The sequence below is a fragment of the Protopterus annectens genome, chromosome 12.part0, assembly GCF_019279795.1.
Source record: "Protopterus annectens isolate FY-2018-M chromosome 12.part0, PAN1.0, whole genome shotgun sequence".
In the NCBI taxonomy this organism is placed as follows: domain Eukaryota; kingdom Metazoa; phylum Chordata; order Ceratodontiformes; family Protopteridae; genus Protopterus; species Protopterus annectens.
This window is the reverse complement of record NC_056746.1, coordinates 419,768,563-419,788,469: the sequence shown is the minus strand read 5'-3', so window position 1 is coordinate 419,788,469 and position 19,907 is coordinate 419,768,563. Positions and strand designations below refer to the sequence as shown.

The 19,907-nt window shown below is 40.2% G+C and overlaps 1 protein-coding gene across 1 annotated transcript in view; it reads right to left on the bottom strand.

The window, feature by feature from the left end:
* Positions 1-19,907, bottom strand: part of UNKL (unk like zinc finger) — a 2,026,838-nt gene that overhangs the window by 821,415 nt on the left and 1,185,516 nt on the right. The window contains exon 11 of the mRNA XM_044089534.1: positions 4,505-4,682. Within this exon, the coding sequence (XP_043945469.1) occupies positions 4,505-4,682 (178 nt within the window). The remainder of the gene's footprint in view (positions 1-4,504; positions 4,683-19,907) is intronic.

Genomic DNA, 19,907 nt, shown 5'->3' with positions numbered 1-19,907 from the left:
TTCCATGCTAGAAGGTGGTGATACTCCCTGGTACAGAATTTTTTTCACCGATTGTTGGAATGCAAAGCAAAGAGATCCACCTTCGGAGTCCCCCACACCGGAGTGATTTCCAAAAAGATTTTTCTGTGGAGCTGCCATTCATGGGGGGGGGGGTGAGGGGGGGTCCAGTAGGTTTCTGCTTAAGTGGTCTGCCAGGGTGTTGTTGATCCCTGGTAGGTATTGTGCTATCAGGTGCAGTCCCATGGAAAAGGCTGTCAGCCAGAGGGTCATGGCTAGCCTGCACAGAGGGTAAGACTGGGTCCCTCCCTGTTTGTTGATGTACCACATTACTGTGGTGTTGTCTGTTTTGATAAGGAGAACCCCTGGCTTGAGATGGGGTTTGAAGGATGTCAGAGCCTTTTGTACTGCCATCATTTCCTTCTGGTTGATGTGTAAGGGAAGTTGCTGGGCATCCCAAAGTCCTTGGGTGCACCTGCCTTCTAGGGGAGGGCCCCAAGCTATGTCTGAGGCGTCGGTGGAAATGGTCTGCCCGGCTGGGTGGAGGGTAAATGGAAGACCCTTGTTCTGGGCACAGGCCCCTGCTGATGAGAGAAACACGGCCCTTATACAGGGGATCAGAAGTAGAGAGGTCTCTAGAGGCTGAGAGTGCTGACACCAAACATTCTTTAGGTACCACTGAAGTTTTTTCATGTGAAGCCTGGCCAGAGGAATTAGAAGGATGCAAGATGCCATGTAAGGCTTGCAGGAACTTCCTTGCAGTGAGGTGACTTTTGGAAGTCAGCTGTGTAAAAGAGAGAGGCAGGAAGCTCTGTTTCTCTGGGGATAGGAAGGCCATTTGGGATATAGTGTCCAGCAGTGTCCCCAAGAAAATGATCTCCCTGGAGGGTGTTTGCCTTAATTTCTTCTCATTGATGGTGTACCGTAAGAAGGTTAGGAGGGTTTTGGCAAAGAGGAGGTCCTTGAAGAGATTTTCTTTGCACTCTACCTTAATGAGGCAGTTGTCCAGATAAGGGTAAATTTTTATTTTTTTTCATCTGTAAAAGGCTATGGCCGGGGCTAAGCATTTGGTGAATCCTCTGGGAGCAGCAGATAAGCCAAAGGGTAGAGCAGAGAACTGAGAGAGTTGTGAGCATGCTCTGAAGTAAAGGAATTTCCTGCAAGACTCCCTTATGGGGATGTGGAGGTAGGCATCTGTTAGATCTAGGGTAACTAAGCATTTTTTGTCAGCATAGGCAGCAGCTGCTGCAAAGTTAGCATTTTTAATTTGGAGACCACCAGGAAGGTGTTCAGAATGGATAAATCCAGGATGGGGCACCAAGTCCCCTCTTTTCTGGTAACAAGGAATAGTCTGGAATAAAAGCCTTTGCCTGTTTGACCTGAGGGGACAGGTTCTACTGCCCCTTGGGATACGAGAATTTGGACTCGTTTCAATGTCTCTGCCCACTGATTTGGAGGTAGGTCTGGGTACCCTTTTAGAACTGGGAGTTCATTGAAGGAGAATTTGTATCCCTGAGAAATTACCTTTAAGAGCCATTGGTCCTTTGTTACAGAAAGTCACTTCTCTTTGCAGAGGGAGAGCCTTCCCCCTAGGTTTTGGTGAGTGAAAAGAGAGCAGAGGGGGGAGAGGGAGTCACAGAGTTTTTGCCACACAGACACAGGGATGGCTTAGAACTCCATGCCTTTGGAGTGGAAGCGGTTCACTGTTTGGTTCGCTGCTGCCCCTGGGATAGGAGTTTGGGTGGTCTGTCCCTGCAGGGCTTACCTTGCCCCTGTCTGCTAGGTGCAGGAAAGGACCAGTGTTTTGAGGGAAAATTCCTGCTGAACCTAGGAGGTTGTACCCAAAAGAAATATTTTACTGTTTGCCTAGATTTTGCTTTGTCTTCAAACTTTTTAAGCACCTCTTCTGCTTTTTCTCCAAACAAGCGGCCCTTATCCAATGGTACATCAAGTACTTTAGATTTGACATGATCAGGGAGAGGTTGTTCCTTCAACCATGCATGTCTTCTAATAACAGATCCTGACACGGATACCCTGCTTGAGGCTTCTAGGGCGTCATATCTACAGTGCAAAGCGTGTTTAGCCACTTGATAGGTAGAGTGCAGTAAATCTGCTAGCTCTTTCAAACTGGCACAGTCAGGAAAGGTAGAAATATTTTGTTTTAATAGTTCCAAAGTGTGTTGTTGATATTTTAACATGTAGAACTGACAGTTGAGTGCTCTGATAACTAAGGTTGCAGAGGTATATACTTTTTTACCCCATCTGTCCAGAGCTCTGGAGTCCTTGCAAGAAGGAGTAGGATTCTTTGCAGAGCTAGCCTTAGCGCCTTTTGGTCCCTGTGTAATGATCTCTGGGTCTGCAGCAGGGTTTTCTGTACAGGTATTTGGGAGAGTCCAGTACTCTATAGTACCTGTCAGGTTTTCTGGGAGCAGGGGGAGGGCGCCAGGAGTTAATCTGGATTCATGGAAGACATCATCAACCAGCTCTAAGATAGGGGGGATGGCCAAGGGTCTGTGATGGGCCAGGTCTAGATACTCTCTTAGTCTTTTCTTAGACTGAGGGAAGTCCTGGGATTCCCAGTGGAAATGTTCCCTGAGGGTGTGAAGGGTTTCCCCAAAGGAAATGTCTTCTGGTGGGGAGGCAGAAGGAATGGATTCCTCTGCATCTGAATCCTCATAAGCAGTAAGAGGTTGTTGCTCCTCTTCAAAATCTGAATAATCAGACTCCTCAGAATCCTGTTCTGTCAGTATTTCAGTGGAAGTGTCTCTTTTCCTTTTATAAGTTGCAAACTGACTACCCCTGATAAGGGTGATAAGATCCTCCGCCATTTTAAGCATTTGAGCTTGGGGTGGTGGAGGAGGGGTAAACTGGTGGCTAGAGGTAATTTTCTTAGGAGTGGCCTTGCTTCTAGGCCTAAGGGTATCCATCAGTCTGAGAGAAATGGTAGTCAGAGGAAAATATGTTGGTTTTTGTATATATTCGGTAGTGAGAAAGACCTCCTCGGAAGCTGGTGCCTGCGTCGTGGCTCCAGACCCAACTGAGGCAGAAATAACCAAAGGCTCAGAAGATGAAGAAAATTTCTGCTGCATACCGGACTCCAAAAGGGTCTCAGTAAAGGCCTGCGAAGGTATCGAATCCAGCATCAAGGGCTGCGAAGGCGCCTCACTGAATTCTGGAGAACTGATGACCTGCTTAGCTGTAGAGTCATCGGAAGGCTTGGCCTTTTGTGGTCTGTCTCTACATTTATCCCTACGTTTTTTCGAAATGTCTACTGAGTGTTGGCTGATGGATGCCATTTCAGAAAGCGAAGATAGAAGACGAAAATACCTGGCTACAAAAAGAACTATGACGAATGGTTCTCGCATTAATGAGAGCACAGAACCGGCAAATGTCGTGGTCTGGCCTAAACAAGTGATGCAGTAAGAATGGAAGTCTCAGTGTGGTATTTGCTTTCCACACGCGAGACGATTGTTAACTTTTTCAGACATCGGTTAGTGCAAGAAAGAAGGATCCTCAACGGGGTACTTAGCTTTAGACGTTTTCAGCTGTAATTTGAACTCTGGTAGCGACCGACCGGCACATTTGTGAATTGCTTCTGCTACGAGCTCCACAGCAAGAAAGACTGATGGAATGATGTTGGCTGCCTTCCTTTATAGCACTGACGACCTGACATCAGCCAGCAAAGCAACAGCAGCTGATGCAGAAAAACACTGACTCTGGTATTCGGGCTGGCCGAAGGCTACCACAGCAGGGATAACCCACAGATGATGACTGCAACAGTGAAGCACGAAGAACATCTTTGTTTCATTGCTTTCCAAAACATAATTTTCTGAAGTTCAAGTCTCTCTCCTCTCTCTTACACACACACACACACACACACACACACACACACCTGAGGTACTGTGCCACATTAATAATCCAAGCTGCACACCCATTTCACCATGACATTTTGAATTGCCTTTTTTAGCCAGTGTTTAGGTGTACTTTCTTCTTCCTTTCTAAGCACAAGGAGCATTGAAGTGGTGTACCTATCAGTAACTTCATTCTCAGTGAAGGACTTCTATTATTCCAAATGCTCAAGTAACATTGGTACAAGAAAATGTCCTGCAATCACCTCTGTGTTTCAGTGTTTTTGTTTTACATCAGCGTTGCTAAGCACTAAAAAGCATATTTAGTATCAAGTTATATACAAGGTGCAGAAACAACAATGGGGGTGGGGAGATTAGATAACACTTTAATTACCAAAATAATAGGAGAGAATAGTTATACTTAAAACAATTACTGAAAAAGTAATGATCATTTTTTTGTCTACCAGATTTACTACATTATGAAATACTTGGCACATACTCACATCACACAAAAGTTTAGATTTTAATGCATAAATACATAGGAATAAAAAGGCACAACCTACAAAATTTAAACAGAATAACCTTCCAAAGTTTAATGCATTACTTCTTTCTTCAAGTTTTAATATAGTTCATAACTGCTTAAAATGTTGTATACTCACCAATGACTGACTCAACTGTGTTACTACCAGGGTAGAATGGGAGGGCTTTGGCATTCATGGCTGATAGCGCAGTAGGTGATGAGCTATCTGATCCAATACTAGATGCCAGACTAGAAGTGATGCTGGAAGTTATACTGGATGCCAGTGGATTAGCCACTGAGAACACATTAAGCAAATTCTGTGGAAGATAAACAGGAGGAAAAAGAATGAGCACAGTTTCTGCTGAGTACAGAAAAACATCAAATTCTAAATAATGAGTTCTGATCTAGTTATAAGCGATGTCCAGCAAATTCAAAGCTTACAAAAATAAAGTTGTTTAAACAAATTGCCTGTTGTTGGCCCAAGCTGTTTACCTAGCACATCTATTCTACAATGACGTTATCAAAAATATACTGCTTTATAATGTTCTGAGGTACTTATATTGCTCCTATGTATCAGTTGCCATACTGAACCCTACCACAGCACAAATCTTCACAAAGACTCCATGGTCTTTCAATGAGCTGCTTCGGATTTAGAAAAAATACTAAACCGAACACTCAAAAGCAAACATTGGAATAATTTACTCCTCGAGTGAGACAGACACAGACAAACAGACTTTCATCACAACAAAAGCGAGTGGGTACAGTCAACTAATGGTGAAAATAACACAGTATAAATTCACCACACCCACAGGCCAAATGGCCACCTGAAAAGAAGAATTTAAGGCAGAGGAAGAAGCAGCAACAGTAACAAAGAAATTGCTTGCTGAGCAAGCTGCAACGAGACCTCAGTTCTGCATACTCTAGAAGGAACAACTGGCAAAAGACTTCACAAGGGATGCATGGGGTACCATTTAATTCATACTGAGTCCCGTCTCTACTTGGAAGCCTAGAAGCAAGGCTTTCCAGTTTCTCCAAACCAACTGAGGTACTGTTCTGCAGGATCAGGGTAAAAAGTCCTTCATAAACCACTTGGTTGGAGCTGGTCATCAATCCAACAATATAGACACTCCTACCAAAGGCATGGAGTGGGGTTGAGGATTCCCTGTACCACCTTAAGAAAGGAAACATGGTTCAGACCCTACTCGCCCATCAGGAGGCAACAGAGGAGGAGTTTAACCTTTCACTGTGAATGTGTAAAAGACATGGAATCAGACAAGATAATGGAAAAAATGTATATGAACACATGCCTGTCTGTCTGCATGGGTTTTCTTTGGATACGTCATAAATATGTTAGTCAAATGGATACACTAAATTCTCAACAATTTTTTTTTCTATTTACCCTTGGCCTTGTGCCCTACATTCAACAGAAGAGGGTTGATAAGGATTAGTTCCCTTACCCAGTTAACAAGTTGAAAAAGAAAAAAAAATGTAGAAATCCTAAACCAAAAAGGGAGAGACCACAAAAGACTCAATCCCAAACAACACCCTTGGTCCTTTTGCTTACCAAGCAGGAAACATTGAGGTCACATCTGTGGAGTACTCTACTACTCTGGATATGTGGTAGAGACTACCTCTGGAGTTGTAACTCTAGAAAAGGAAAAGAAGAGTGTCCCCAAGTGAGTACAAGTAAATTCGGGTCTGAAACCGGAAAAAGCAGCCATTCATTAGAGAAGAAATAGTCTTGCATCCCTATGATTCATCAGATGAGAACAAACAACAGCATGCCATCTCTAACAGTAAAGGGTACAGAATAACCCAGACTCCATGACCAAGGTGGCCAGAAGTATTGCCCATGTGTCTAAATGGTAATGGAACAATAAAAGGGAGCCTATGCAAGTTATTGTTCCCTTCCCAGAGAAGCAATCTATCGATTCAAAGTTGGAAAATGCTCAAGTTTAGGGATGGGGCCTACTCCTCAAAATCCAGGGCACAATGTTAAGGAACTGCAGACTAGGAACCAAAAGCAACCAATACTCCAAAGGAAGAAAAAGGCGCACAGTCTATGTTCGGGTAGCTGAAGATGGTGAATGCCACAATATGTTCAATGTTTCAAAATTTCTAAACAAGAATACACATGAATCCGAGGCCAATATTATGCTCCAATTGTAGTTTATTGCAAAACAAACGATAACAACTTGCGTCGACCTAGGTTTCGTCAGTCTCCACTGACTTCTTCAGAACACAAGTTGAACATTTCAAAATTGCCGCTTATATACCACACACCATTGTTTAATTAACCAATTAATTAATACAACAGTAATTAAAAACCTTTAAAATGTATATTACTTTGCCAATTAGAATATATGTATGTATGTATCCTGTTTTTTCTTTTTGCCCGATTATGTAAATTTATGTACAATATAAAACTAAATGTAAATGTGTATTGTATCCTAAGTCATCCTAATCAAAGTATGTATATACATATTTTTTCTCTTAAAAAACTGTATATATATATATATATATATATATATATATATATATATATATATATATATATATATATATATAATTTTACCATATGAAAAGCTTTTAAACCAGTTTAAATATATAACTAATTAAATAAATAATTTTATATATAAAAAATGATTTTTTAATGATTATTTAAAATGATTTTTTAAAAACCCGCATCTATAAACTTAAATTTATATTTGTGTTTAAATGAACCTGTTGTATCGTTCAATCAACAAATTGTACCATCCTAAAGTTAATATGTCAATAATGTGTCAAAAATGTAAATTCATAAAAATTTTTTTTAAAAAATAATTGTGTGATGTTGATGGTTGTAGTAATAATAATACAACCCATGCCTACATTAAACCCATATGTACTACTAAACTATAAAATATATAATATATGTACATTACGTTGTGACACTACTTCCCTTTAATGTTGTGCAATCTTAATACAGGTTTTATACTTACAAATTCATTTAACCCAGGATGCTGATGAGCATTTAATAAAATCTGCATCCTGAGTTCCAATATATCCAAATTGTACTTGGTAATCCTACCCTGTGGATCATGCATTAAATGGGACACACCAAAAAACTTAAATTGATGATTTGTGTATTTCACTATATGCCTAGTTAATGCGTTGGTAAGCTTAATATTTTTAATGTCTGCCAGATGTTCCTGTATTCGTTTTCTCAAATGTCTACTAGTTTTACCAACATAAAAAGCGTCACATTGTTGACAAACTGCAATGTATATGACGTTAGTAGTGTAACAATTAATATATTTGTGAATCCTAATAGTGTATCTGTTAACTGTTGTAGTTGTACCCGTATTCAACATATGTGTGCAAGTGGAACACCTGCCACATTTAAAATTACCTGGTGTTTTATTGGAATGGCTAACTCCACTAAAGTTTGTACTCTCAAAAATGTCTTTGAGTGACATGTCCTTTCTAAAAATGTATGTAATGTCACCTTTAAACAAAGTCCCCAGACAATTGTCCAACTTTATCAAGTTCCAATTTTTCTTAATTATGGTTTTAATATTATCAGATGTGCCATTAAAAGTAGTAATAAAAAAAGGTATTGTATTAAAATTGTACCGTCCAACGTTGTTAAAATTGGTTCCACCCGCAGTTGTATATTGATTGCCATTCAATATGGCTTTATACACACCACTCTGCCTTTTGTTTTCCACCTCTCTAGAAATGTTTGTACAAAATTCTTCTGGATAGCCCCTATTTGTAAACAAGGATATAATAAATCGTATCTCATTTACAAAGTCCACCTCATCACTGACCATTCTGGCCGCCCTCACCATCTGGCCTTTGACCACCGCCTTTTTCTGATGGTCAGGGTGCCAGCTGTCAAAGTGTAAATAAGAATTAGAAAAGGTGGACTTTCTGTGAATGTTGGATTTTACAACCTTTTTAACTTTATCATATGTTAACTTTATATCCAAATAGGTGATACTTTCCATACTTATTTCGTATGTAAATTTCAAGAACCAAACGTTATTGTTCATGTATTCCAAAAAGGCATTTAGTTCTAATAAATCCCCATTCCATATAATAAATAAGTCGTCCAAAAAACGACCATAAAATTTGATATGTGTGTAAAATTGCGTATTAAACAAATAATTCAATTCCCAGTATGTCATTATGAAGTTGGCAAACATGGGGGCACATGCTGCCCCCATGGCCACTCCACTCACTTGACGATAAGCACCTTCAAAATACAAAAAATTGTTTATCAATACTGTGTCCATTAGTTTTGTTAAAACATTAATTTTATTTTGATCATATAGATTAGTGTAAAACAACTGCTCTTCCAACCACTCAAGCCCCTTGTCATGTGGAATGACCGTGAAGAGGTTACAGACATCCATTGTAACAAATATGTCACCCTGGTTGAATTTAATGGTACTTATTTTTTCCAAAAAATCCCAAGAGTCTTTGAGAATGTGTGTAAATGTACTTATTCCCTTTTTAAAATGGTAATCCAAAAATTGACTAATAAAATGTGTTTTACTCCGCTTACCATCTACTATAGGTCTAAATTGTAGATTACTCAACCCTTTGTGAATTTTCGGAATACCAAAAATTCCACTAATAACAGGATATTCATTCTGCAAAAATGACCATTCCAATTCGTCCAGTTCCCCCTGATACAACATATCATTGAGTAGTATATCAATTTTCCTGTATGCTAAATTTATTTCGTTTCTGCTGACCTCCACATAAGCATCTCCCAGTAACAGTGCATTCATGTATGAAATGTAATCATTGTGGTCCACTATGACCACACCACTTCCCTTGTCGGGCTTCATGATTCTAATGTTCTTAATGGACATAATGTTTTTTAATGTTAATTCTTCCTTGTCAGACATATTTTTGTGGGAATTATTGTTGTATTTATGAAATAAGTCCCTAATGTCATTCTCAGTGACTTTTTCAAATAAAGCCACTTTTTCGTTCATTGGTGGATTGTATATACTGGGTTTAGACAATCTCCCTTGTTCTGTGTCAATATTGATATCACTGGGATTGTTATGAAATAATATTTTTAAATTTAATTTACGCATAAAAAGTTTCAGATCCAAAATGGTATTTACCATGTTCCCTTTTCTGCATGGTACAAAACTGAAGCCCTTGGAAAATAAGTTGACAATCATTATCAAAAACATAATGGGTGTAGTTGTATAATATAGCAATAACCCACGCCTGGGTGTGGGTAATGCTAAATTTACCCACGGTTGGCGTGGTTTGGTCCCGAGGGCGAAGCCCGAGGGACCAAACAAAGCCAACCGTGGTAATTTAGCATTACCCACACCCAGAAGTGGTTATTGCTATTATCATGACATTATTTAAGAAAAGAAACTGTTACTTTTCTTAAATAATGGCATAGTATAATGCCTGTTTACTGCCCTTCCGCAGATGTCTGGCATCGCGGCAGTTCTGATGTACTGGCGCCTGCGCAGTACATCAGAGTTGAGCAAAAGCAACGGAGAAAGCAAGATCTCCGTTGCTTTTTAGTCTCGCTATGTTAAATGAGTTTAACATAGCGAGACAGTTTTAAAATAAGCAACGGACATCTCCGTTGCTTATTTTAAACTGTCTCGCTATGTTAAACTCATTTAACATAGCGAGACATAAAAAGCAACGGAGATCTTGCTTTCTCCGTTAACAAACACTGCCTCGCTATGTTAAAGGGGTTGAACATGGGGACACAGCTTTAAAATAAGCAACGGAGATCTCCGTTGCTTATTTTAAAACTGTTTCGCTATGGTAAAACCATTTAACATAGCGAACAATGTTAAAACGAAGTTATACTAATGGAAAAAAGTCCGGGCGACCGGACCTTTTTCCATTAGTATAACACGATTTACAACGGGCACGCTGGCCAATCAGCGTGCACGTTTTGGGGGGATCATGGTATAATTTAAAATCATTCTTATCGTTTATAACAACAGTAGGCTTGTTAAATAAATGGCAGTCATCATTCCTATCTCTAGGATTAATATTAAGTATTTCAAATATTTGCGAACTATCCGCAGGAAACTGATTCACTTCAGATGTTATAGGTGAATCTATACAATGTTCACTCTCCATTGGGTTGTTTCCGTTTTTATCTTCCATTTGGCCATCATAACTGTATACAGTCAAATCGCTTAATGAATTGCAACTGTCCATATTATCCATCCCTACAATTGAATCATTAAGTTCTATGGGCATCTGGTTTACATCATTGTCTGTCATAGTTTCAATACCACCAGATAATGAAATTTTCCTTTTTGTAACCGTGCTACAAATGTTACAAAACATGTCGGTTTCACTTGGATTAGGTAAAAAACTGTCCTTGAAACTTGACATGTTAACTTGAATACCATCCATAGGTGTCCGGTGTTCATCATTAACTATGACAGTTTCAATATCACCGGATACTCGAGCTTTACCCGTTATATTCATACTGTAATCATTATATTGAATGTTGGCTTTGTTAGAACTAACTGAGAGACTGTCTTTGAAAACAGACACGTCACTAGGTGTATCAGTCACATCTGTGAATATTAAATGATGTTTACCTGGTAATTCTGTAACAGTCAGGATGCCCAATACCTCGTGTAGTAGGACGCCATCGGCTACTTGCGCGTCCTCCACCCGTTTTTTTGAAAATTAACTTTTTTGTTTTCGTAATCCCGCCTTGGACGTGCACCTGTCCGTTCGTAGTCATTCCCTTCATCGTAAATATTCTGTCCCCTTAATCGCTTGGATCTCCTAAGACCTTCTACATCGGTAGGGCTTCCATACTCGTGTTGCCTGATTTCCTCGGTTGGCAAAGGGGAAGTGATGTCATCAAGTTCGTCAAGGGAGCCTCTCACGTTGTCTATCTGGTCGTTCCCATGGTTACGAATGGTACATTTGGATTTTGGGTATACAAACCCCGTTTCATATATTTTGACATCCCTCTGAATTTTATTGCTCTTTTTTTCATATATAACATTACAGCTATGTTCCACGTCTTTTATGATGTTGACGTAGTTTGTATAGTATTGTTCAAACAGCAAATCTCTACTGATGTTGCCGTTTAAAGTCTCAAGCTCAAGCAATAATGATTCTATTTTTTTACTGTTGTAGGTAATCATTATTTCCATCAAAGCCAAACCAGTTTTGTTAAACAATTCATGTAAGTCCTTCAACATGTTCGGTTCCCTTTCACAGCCATTTGGATACCTCCACAATCTAAGTCCTTTGGGAACTACACCCAACTCAATGTTCCTTTGGAGGTATCCATTCTCCATCTGCGTGCGTTTTAATTTGAACAGTTTTAACTCAAATCGTTTCAACATTTCTTTCATGTTAAATGACACTCTAGTGTCACTTAATTCTACTGGAGTTTTATCGTGATGAAATGAATAGTGATGCTGTTTCCACATGTCAGAATTGTAAAGTTCGTGAGTATCTTTATGTCTGGCGGTATTAATAATATTTGAATTACCAAATGTATTACAATCAGATGGTGCCAGAACCAAAACCCACGAAACAGATGAAAATGCATGGAGGACAACCTGCTACTTATTCCTAAAACAGAAAACACAGCTGATCTCTACTGCAGAAATGCACTTGCAACCAGGTTAGCAAAACATGACAACCTATGCCTCTTCAAAGAGGGATGGTATGGGAATCATATATGTCACCTCAAAAAAATAAATAAATAAATAAAATTAAGGACCAGAAAAGGGTATCCATGAAAATAAATGCACGGGTCTACAACTAAGGAGAAGGCACCCCATCTTCCCTCTCACTGGGTAGCTCACCCTCAAAAAATACTCATGCATGCCTATCAGTAACCAGCAACCCCACAACAGTGGGAAAACAGAGGTTCTACTCCTTCCAGGCTTCAGTCACAAAGTCTTGACACCTGGATTAAGCTACATAATCTGACAAACTCAGTGGGTGACGCCCTGTTGGGAGCAATGTCCAACTACGGTAAAAGAAACAGCAAGAACACAAATAAGCATACTCACCATAACCACAGATTTGAGTACAATGCTCACTGCTGCAGTAGCCTCCCTTTGTAATGTGTTGGAATCCATATTCAAAATCTCCCTCAAATTGCACCTTCTTAGTACCTGGTTATGCCCTTGTATCACATAACCCTACCCATACTACTATCAACTCCCCAAATTCCTCTCTGATCACATGCTGGAGCTCTGATCCCCTGTAGGCTTGGTCATCTGAAAGGGTACTTTTAACTGTAGAATCTTACTTGATATATTTTCTTTTCTTACCAATGTATGACTGACATTGCCTTTTTACCCATGTTCTATATCTTCTTTTACCTGGAGTGTTTTTATTAATTCTTGTTATATTACTATGCTCAGCATACATGATGTAACCTGTTTTGTGTATTATGCTGGATGTACTGTATTTATATAACTTGATGTTGGAGCTTTTCTCCCCGTACCTCCGCTGAAAATGGACCTAAAAATGTAAAATAAATAAATAAATAAATAAAATAATTATGCCACAGACACACATCTGACCATCTGGACTAACATCTATAGCACTGGAATCTTCAGGCAGAGTCGACCTCTTGGAATGTTGGAAACATCAAAAGGACAGAATAAAGGGGAGAACATCTGCATCTTCGTCTAATTCTTTTCTTAAGGACTATGCTGTTCCCCAAAAAGTGTGATAATAGAGCCTCAGAAGCAGACTGGAAGGTAGTCTTGCTCCATGACACAAGAAATAGAGCTAGGAAAGACAGAATCCTGCTAAAACAACAGCCTGGGTAGCCTCTCAATTCAAAAGCAATGAATCCACTAGATAACGGTGGAAGGGGAGGGGAGGCTATACTACAGCAACAATCTTTCTACTTTATCATCTATAGTTACTACAGGTTCGTAGACTAGTACCAGGCTATCTGACCTAGTGTGGCATATTAAGCCTAGCCACATTTCCTATCCCAAAGCTAAGAATTGAATCCTGTATCTTATGTAGGAGGTAAACACCTTAGTCACAATGCCAATCCCTACCCCCAAAGTATATATTTCCAAGGACATATACATTTGTTAACCATGTAAACCCACTGGACACAATTTTTCTTTTCAGTGGTGACAGACAAGCACTCTCTGGTCAAATAACTTGTTTAGAGTCACACAGTAGGTAAATGGAGGCGGAAGGAATCAAACTCTACACCCTTGGCTACAGGAAGTAGCTTATTAGTATCTCAGAGCCTTAATGCCCTGTGCTAACTGCTAGACTAATTAAATGTATTCTCCTCAGTGGAAGTGGACATAGCACCTTTAACACTGAGATGTTACTTACCTGTGACTATACACCCCCCCACCAAGACACACACAGGATTCCCATGGTGAAAATCAAACCGCCTACCTCTCCAGTTACACAATCTACAAACCACAGTACTAGCTGCAAGCACCACAGGAAAAGTTATGCTGGTGTGCTCAAATGATCTATGTGCATCACAAGACTCAATGCTATGGTATCATTTTTATCATGTGGGGAAAAGTACTTTAGTACAAGGGATGATCACAGAACTACAGAGAAGAGCAGGTGTGTCCTTCAGAATTGCAGTGGCAAAACTTACTCTACTCCAGAAAAATGTCCAGCTTCTACTGCCTAGAAAAGATGTGAATGTATGTCCAATTAGCTAACTCACAGACACAATGAGCTAAAACACATGTGGAAAGGTTACAGTTGTATATGTTGCCCTTGCAGAGAGCATCTTAACCTTCAAGACCATTTAAGCATAAATGAAGGACTGGACCTTTAGGACACCTGTCCTTGTACAGACTGTGTAATCCTCTCTGCACATTAAATCGTATAGTTCTGAAACTCTTATAGCCAAAGTAACAGGCACCAGAAGAAAAAAAAGTTATGTACTTACCATAACGTTCCATCTGTGCTGTGCATTTTCATTTCAACTGTTGGGTTTGGATCCAACCCAGGGATCTGACTCGGCTGTTACTAAAGCTCATGGCCACCAAAAACCTTTCGAGCTCTTCCTCTACCAATAATGCACCAACCCCTAACATACCGCAGATCGTTTGCAGACTTAAATATAGTAGAAAGACTCGCTACAACTTTCTTGACAAAAGATCATATCTGGAGCTCAGTATTAAGGACAGTGGTGTCCTCATAGTCTCTCGTTCTTCTAAAAGTCCATAATGACAAAACAATGGCGGGGTGGCATGCAGGAAGTTGAAGAATGAAAATGGACAACACAGCTGGAGCTTTATGGTAAGTATATAACTTTTTTTTTACCTGAGGTCAATTTTCATTCTATCCTCAAATGTTGGGACAGAGTCCCCAGCTACCTAAAATCTCTTGTGGACTCTAAGGAAGGATATTCCTGAGCACAGTTGAGCCAAAAGCCGCACTTCCCCTTGAGACCAGATTCAATTTCTAATAAGTAATAAAGGTAAGAGGACTGAACCAAGTTGCAGTCGCACATGGAAGCTCTAGAGAGAAACACTGAAGTAGTAGCCATAGACCTACTTAAATGGACTCTTTGGGTCTACTCTTACCAAGACCTCTATCTGCTGTAAATAAATGATGTACAATCCATTAGCCATCTGGCTAATCTCACCTTTGTAACTGATGTGTCCAATTTATCATCTGCAAAGAATACAAATAATTGGTCTGTCTTTCAAATTTCTTTTGTCCTATGTAAGTAAAAGCATAATTGTCTCTGAACATCCAATAAATGCAACATATATCGACCTCTGTTTGGAAATGTAGGAAAGAAAACTGGCAAATTAATGGACTGAATGACAGTGAATTCTGACACCACCTTAGGAAGGAAAGGCACACTGGTACATAATGAGACTCTATTCCTTATGAGAGATCAAGTAAGGAGGTTTAGATGACAATGCTTGAAGTTCTGAAATTCTTCTAGCAGAGGTAATGGTCATTAGAAAGTTTTCCATGTCAGGAACTGAAGATCGCATTTTGCTGCTGGTTCAAAGGGTGAATGAGTCAAGGCTTGCAGTACCAAGTTCAAATCCCATGGCTGAGTAGAGTCTTTATATGAGGGTCTCAGCAAGAGTGTGCCTCTCACAAATGCTTTGCAAAGTTTAGACAAAGCCAGAGAAGAATTTTCATATCCAATATGAAAATTAAGCTATTGCTGCTAACTGAATTTCAATTGTTGAGGAACTAGCTCCCTCATTAAAAATCACTGCCAAAAATTCAAGTACACATTGTACCGCAGCTAAGAAAGAATTGATGCGTTTTTGTTGTGCCCAGGAAATTAACTTTTTCCATTTATTTCTGTAAAGTTTTCTTGAGAAGCCTCATGGGAAGATAAAAGTATATGACGGACGGAGAGACAGCATCTGTTTTCTGGCTATTAAGAGAATTGGAGAAACCACACTGTTAGCCTGAGGTTTGAGATGCTGGGGTGAATCATGCCTGTCAGGTGAGACAGGAGGTCTGGAATTGAATCTAAAATCCAAGGTGGGTAAATCAGATAAGGCCAAAGAAAGAGGAACCAAATTTATCAAGGCCAATAAGAACCAATGAGGTTGACTTTGCTCCTCAACCAGGCAACTTTCTGTAGGAATATGGGAATTAGGGGAGTTGAGGGTAGGCACAGAAGAGACAAGGGGGGGGGGCACCTGTGGAGTAGAGCATCCTGTGGCAATTCCCCCAGTGGGGTTACCAGGGCAAAGAAGTTGCTGCACTTGTTTAGAAGAGATGCAAAAAGACTGCAGCAAGGCTGCTCCACTGACAGAAAGCAATATCTGTCACATTCTTCTTGAGCCATTACTCGAGGTAGAAGAATGGGCCTGCTCAATTGGTCTGCTATCACAGTGGGCTTCCCCAGAATGTGCATTGCTATCAGAAAGCAGTTGGATGAGATCGCCCACTGCCACACTCTAAGTGCCTCTTGACACAAGGGGTAGGATCTGGTTCCATCTTACTTGTTGATGTACCAAACTACTGACATACTGTCTGTTTGAATCGCAAATGGCCCTAAAGGGAGAACATCTTAGAAGGCCTGCAAAGCTAACAGCACTGTTCTCACCTCTCTTCGGAGGACCATGTGCCTTGGACGGTTTTCCCCAGGAAGTGTCCCCTCCACCCAATCTGGGAAGCGTCTGTGGTCACTATAGCCTTGGGGTGAGGAAGAATAAAGGGACAACCTTGTCCTGATCTGACCAGATGCATCACCAAAGGTATCTCTTGCACGCCTAAGTGATTATTTGTGTTGACATGCGCTAGGAAAGAAATGACCATGTGTTACTAACATCCACTGGAGAATTCTTATATGAAATCTTGCTAGAAGGACTAAGATGAAGGCAACTGACACCTGACCCCCAAGGCTTGAAGAATTAAAGAGGGCTGAAATTTTGGTAATGCAAATTATTTTTCTGACTTGGAATCTGATGGTCTGCACTCCTGACAGAGGAAGAGAAGCTGTCCTTGAGGTCTTGTTGAAGACTGCTTCTATGAATTCCAAGGTCTGAGTTGGTTGCAACTCAGACTTGTAATTTATGGTTATCCCCAGATGAGAACAAGTCTGGGTCACCTGATCTCTTGTTGATAATATCAGTTGCCTGGTCGGGGCAGTAATGAGCCAGTGGTCTAGATATGGAAAAACTCAATCTCTGCAGTCTCACGTGAGCTGCTACTACTGCCATACACTTGGTGAACACCCTGGGGGCTGTAGTGAGGCCAAAGGGCAGTACTCTGAACTAATAATGAATGGCTCCTAACTGGAAGAGTAAATACCTTTTGGATTGTCTGTTTATTTTTATGTGATGGTATGCATCCTGAAGGTCTATCAAGCACACCCAGCAGTGCTTGCCCAGAAAAGGTATAATGGACTGAACTGTGACCACCATCTGAAACTTTGTACATCAAACTAATCTGTTCAATTTGCGGAGATCCAAAACTGGTCTCCAGTCCCACTTTCTTTGGCACTAAAAAGAATCTGGAGTAAGTTCTGGATTCTATCTGGTCTGGTGAAACCTCTTGGATGACTCTTTTCTAGCAGCTTTTGTATTTCTAATTCTGCCTCTTTCCTGACTGGGTAGAATATCAGGAATCTTACATACAGTTGAAGGTGGCAGGGAAAAGGAAAAGGGGGTTGTATAGTCTCTGGAAATAATTCTCTGCACCCAAGTACCTCTTGTTAAATCTAGCTAGGCTCTCTGGTGCAGGGATAGTCGATCCCCACTGCCTCCAGAGAGGGACAATCAGGCCTCCTTTCAAGAGTGCTGATAGAATCTGTCAGAGAAAGTATCTGTAGACCCCTGGTTTTGCGACCCTCCACTACCACTTGGCATCATCGTCCATTATAGCCCCCCCCAACTATCTTCACATGTGTCCTGGAAAGGACACTGGGACTTGCTGAACCACATCTTCTGACTACCTTGTTGATTCCAAGAAATGGATCTTTGAGGGGTTGAAAAACATATGCCCACTGCAGAGAGGGTATTTTCATCCTTCTCATACCTGGAGTGTATCTCCTTCACTTTTGGGCAAAACAACAAACTGCCGCCACAGGAAGCATTGTCAAAAGAGGAATTGAAAGGCTCTGCAAAATCACATAAGCACATCCAGGCATACCTCCTAATGGATATGCCTGAACACGCTGCCCTTGAGGTAGAATCTTCAGATCCACAGAGGTTGGATCAGAAGATTTTCTCATCTGATTCAAAGAACACAGGACCTGAGCAGATTTCTGATCTGATTGAGATTTTTTATTTGTTACCTACGAAGGAGTGGAAGAATTAGAAGGTCTTGGAGACTTATCCAAGGTTTCCTTAATTTTCATTTTGTGGATTGAGCCCCAGAGATAGCCTCTCCAAATGAGGATGGAAGCAAACCTTTTAATATCAACTTATTTTTCCCATCTACTAAGACCCTTGGATTGAAATTTTTGCAGATAGCACAATCCTCTTGTAAAGGTTAAGGACCTATACCATAGACACAAAGGATAGGCATCAGTTAAGGGTAATTTATGCCCACCCTTTCTGACAATTTTTGAAGCCGGTAAGCCCTTTGTCAGACATGACAACTTTAAAGAAAAAAAAGAAAGGGGAGAAAGTTTATATATATTAGAAAATATAAATATATACACATTTATATTTACATATATGAAAGAAGAAAAATGGGAGAGAAATACCAGCATTGGTAAGCAGAATTACACAGGTATGTACACTAAAAGTAGATAATATAGAAAGTAAGGGAGGAATATTGCCAACAATGGTATAAAAGAATTACACAGTGTAAAAGGAGAAAATATATATATACATATATATATATATATATATATATATATACACACACACATGCACATTATACACACACATTATGCAAAAATATGCAGAAGAAAAAAAAAAAGACTCCTCTCAACAAATGTTCAAGAGTTTAGGCTGCCCACATCTTTCGCAAAAAGTATGAAACGAGATCTGTGGTATGTTAGGGGGTTGGTGCACTATGAGTGGGGGAGGGGAGGGGGAAGAGGTCAAGAATTTTTTTGGTGGCCATAAGCTTTAGTAATGGCTGAGCTGGATCCAAGGGTCAGATCCGAACCCAACAGTTGAGGACAAAATAAAAATTGACATTGCATCTCTTTTTTCCCCAAAGTATTTTACTGGTGCTATCACTTCCACTATGAAGTTCAAACTCCAGACAGGAAGTATCTCCCTTTTAGCGGAGGACTGCAGTTGCTGAGTCTCCTTAGGAAATTGCTTAACTGCAGGAATAAGTCAAATGGGGTACCAAGGGCAAGCAAACCAATACATCAGAAATGTGTACTTTGACCAAACACAACAGCCCTACTAAATAGGCGTATTAGACATGAACTGATGTTGCCTTAGGTTGCATGCCACTTTCCAATCCACTTGGCCAGGTAAAATTTCCTGTCAGTTGGTTCCCCAGTTTCCACAAGAATATGCAGTACCTCTGGAGAAGGGACGTTTACTACAGAATTATAGTAATAACTTCTAGCCTGCTACCCAGAGGCATTACTTAGGCCTGAATAGCCCAGGGCGGGTCTACTTCATATGATCGAAATTTCATTTGACTGAAATTCATTTCACCAAGACCATATAACCTAAAGTTCATAACACTGAAAACTCACTTGACTGAAACTCATAACACTGACACCTTACAATGTTAAATTTCAACATAGTACTGGCATTGTGTACAAGGTAAGTAAAAGCTATATGCCCTTTTCCTCACTGTAGTGCAATCCTGGAGTTAGTATATAAAGTTAGGGGGGTGTTGTAGCCCCCCCCCCCAACCACCTATTTTAAATATTTTGAACCATAGACATGGATACTTACAAGTCCAATAAATTACTCTTTTCAGAACAGAATATATACCTAAACTATATGGGGGGGACTAAGCCCCCCAGACCCCCTTAACTATATATACTAACTCCAGGATTGCACTACAGTGGGGAAAAGGGCATATAGCTTTTACTTATCTTATACACACTGCCACTATTATGTTGAAATGTAGCATTGTATGGTGTCAGTGTTATGAGTTTC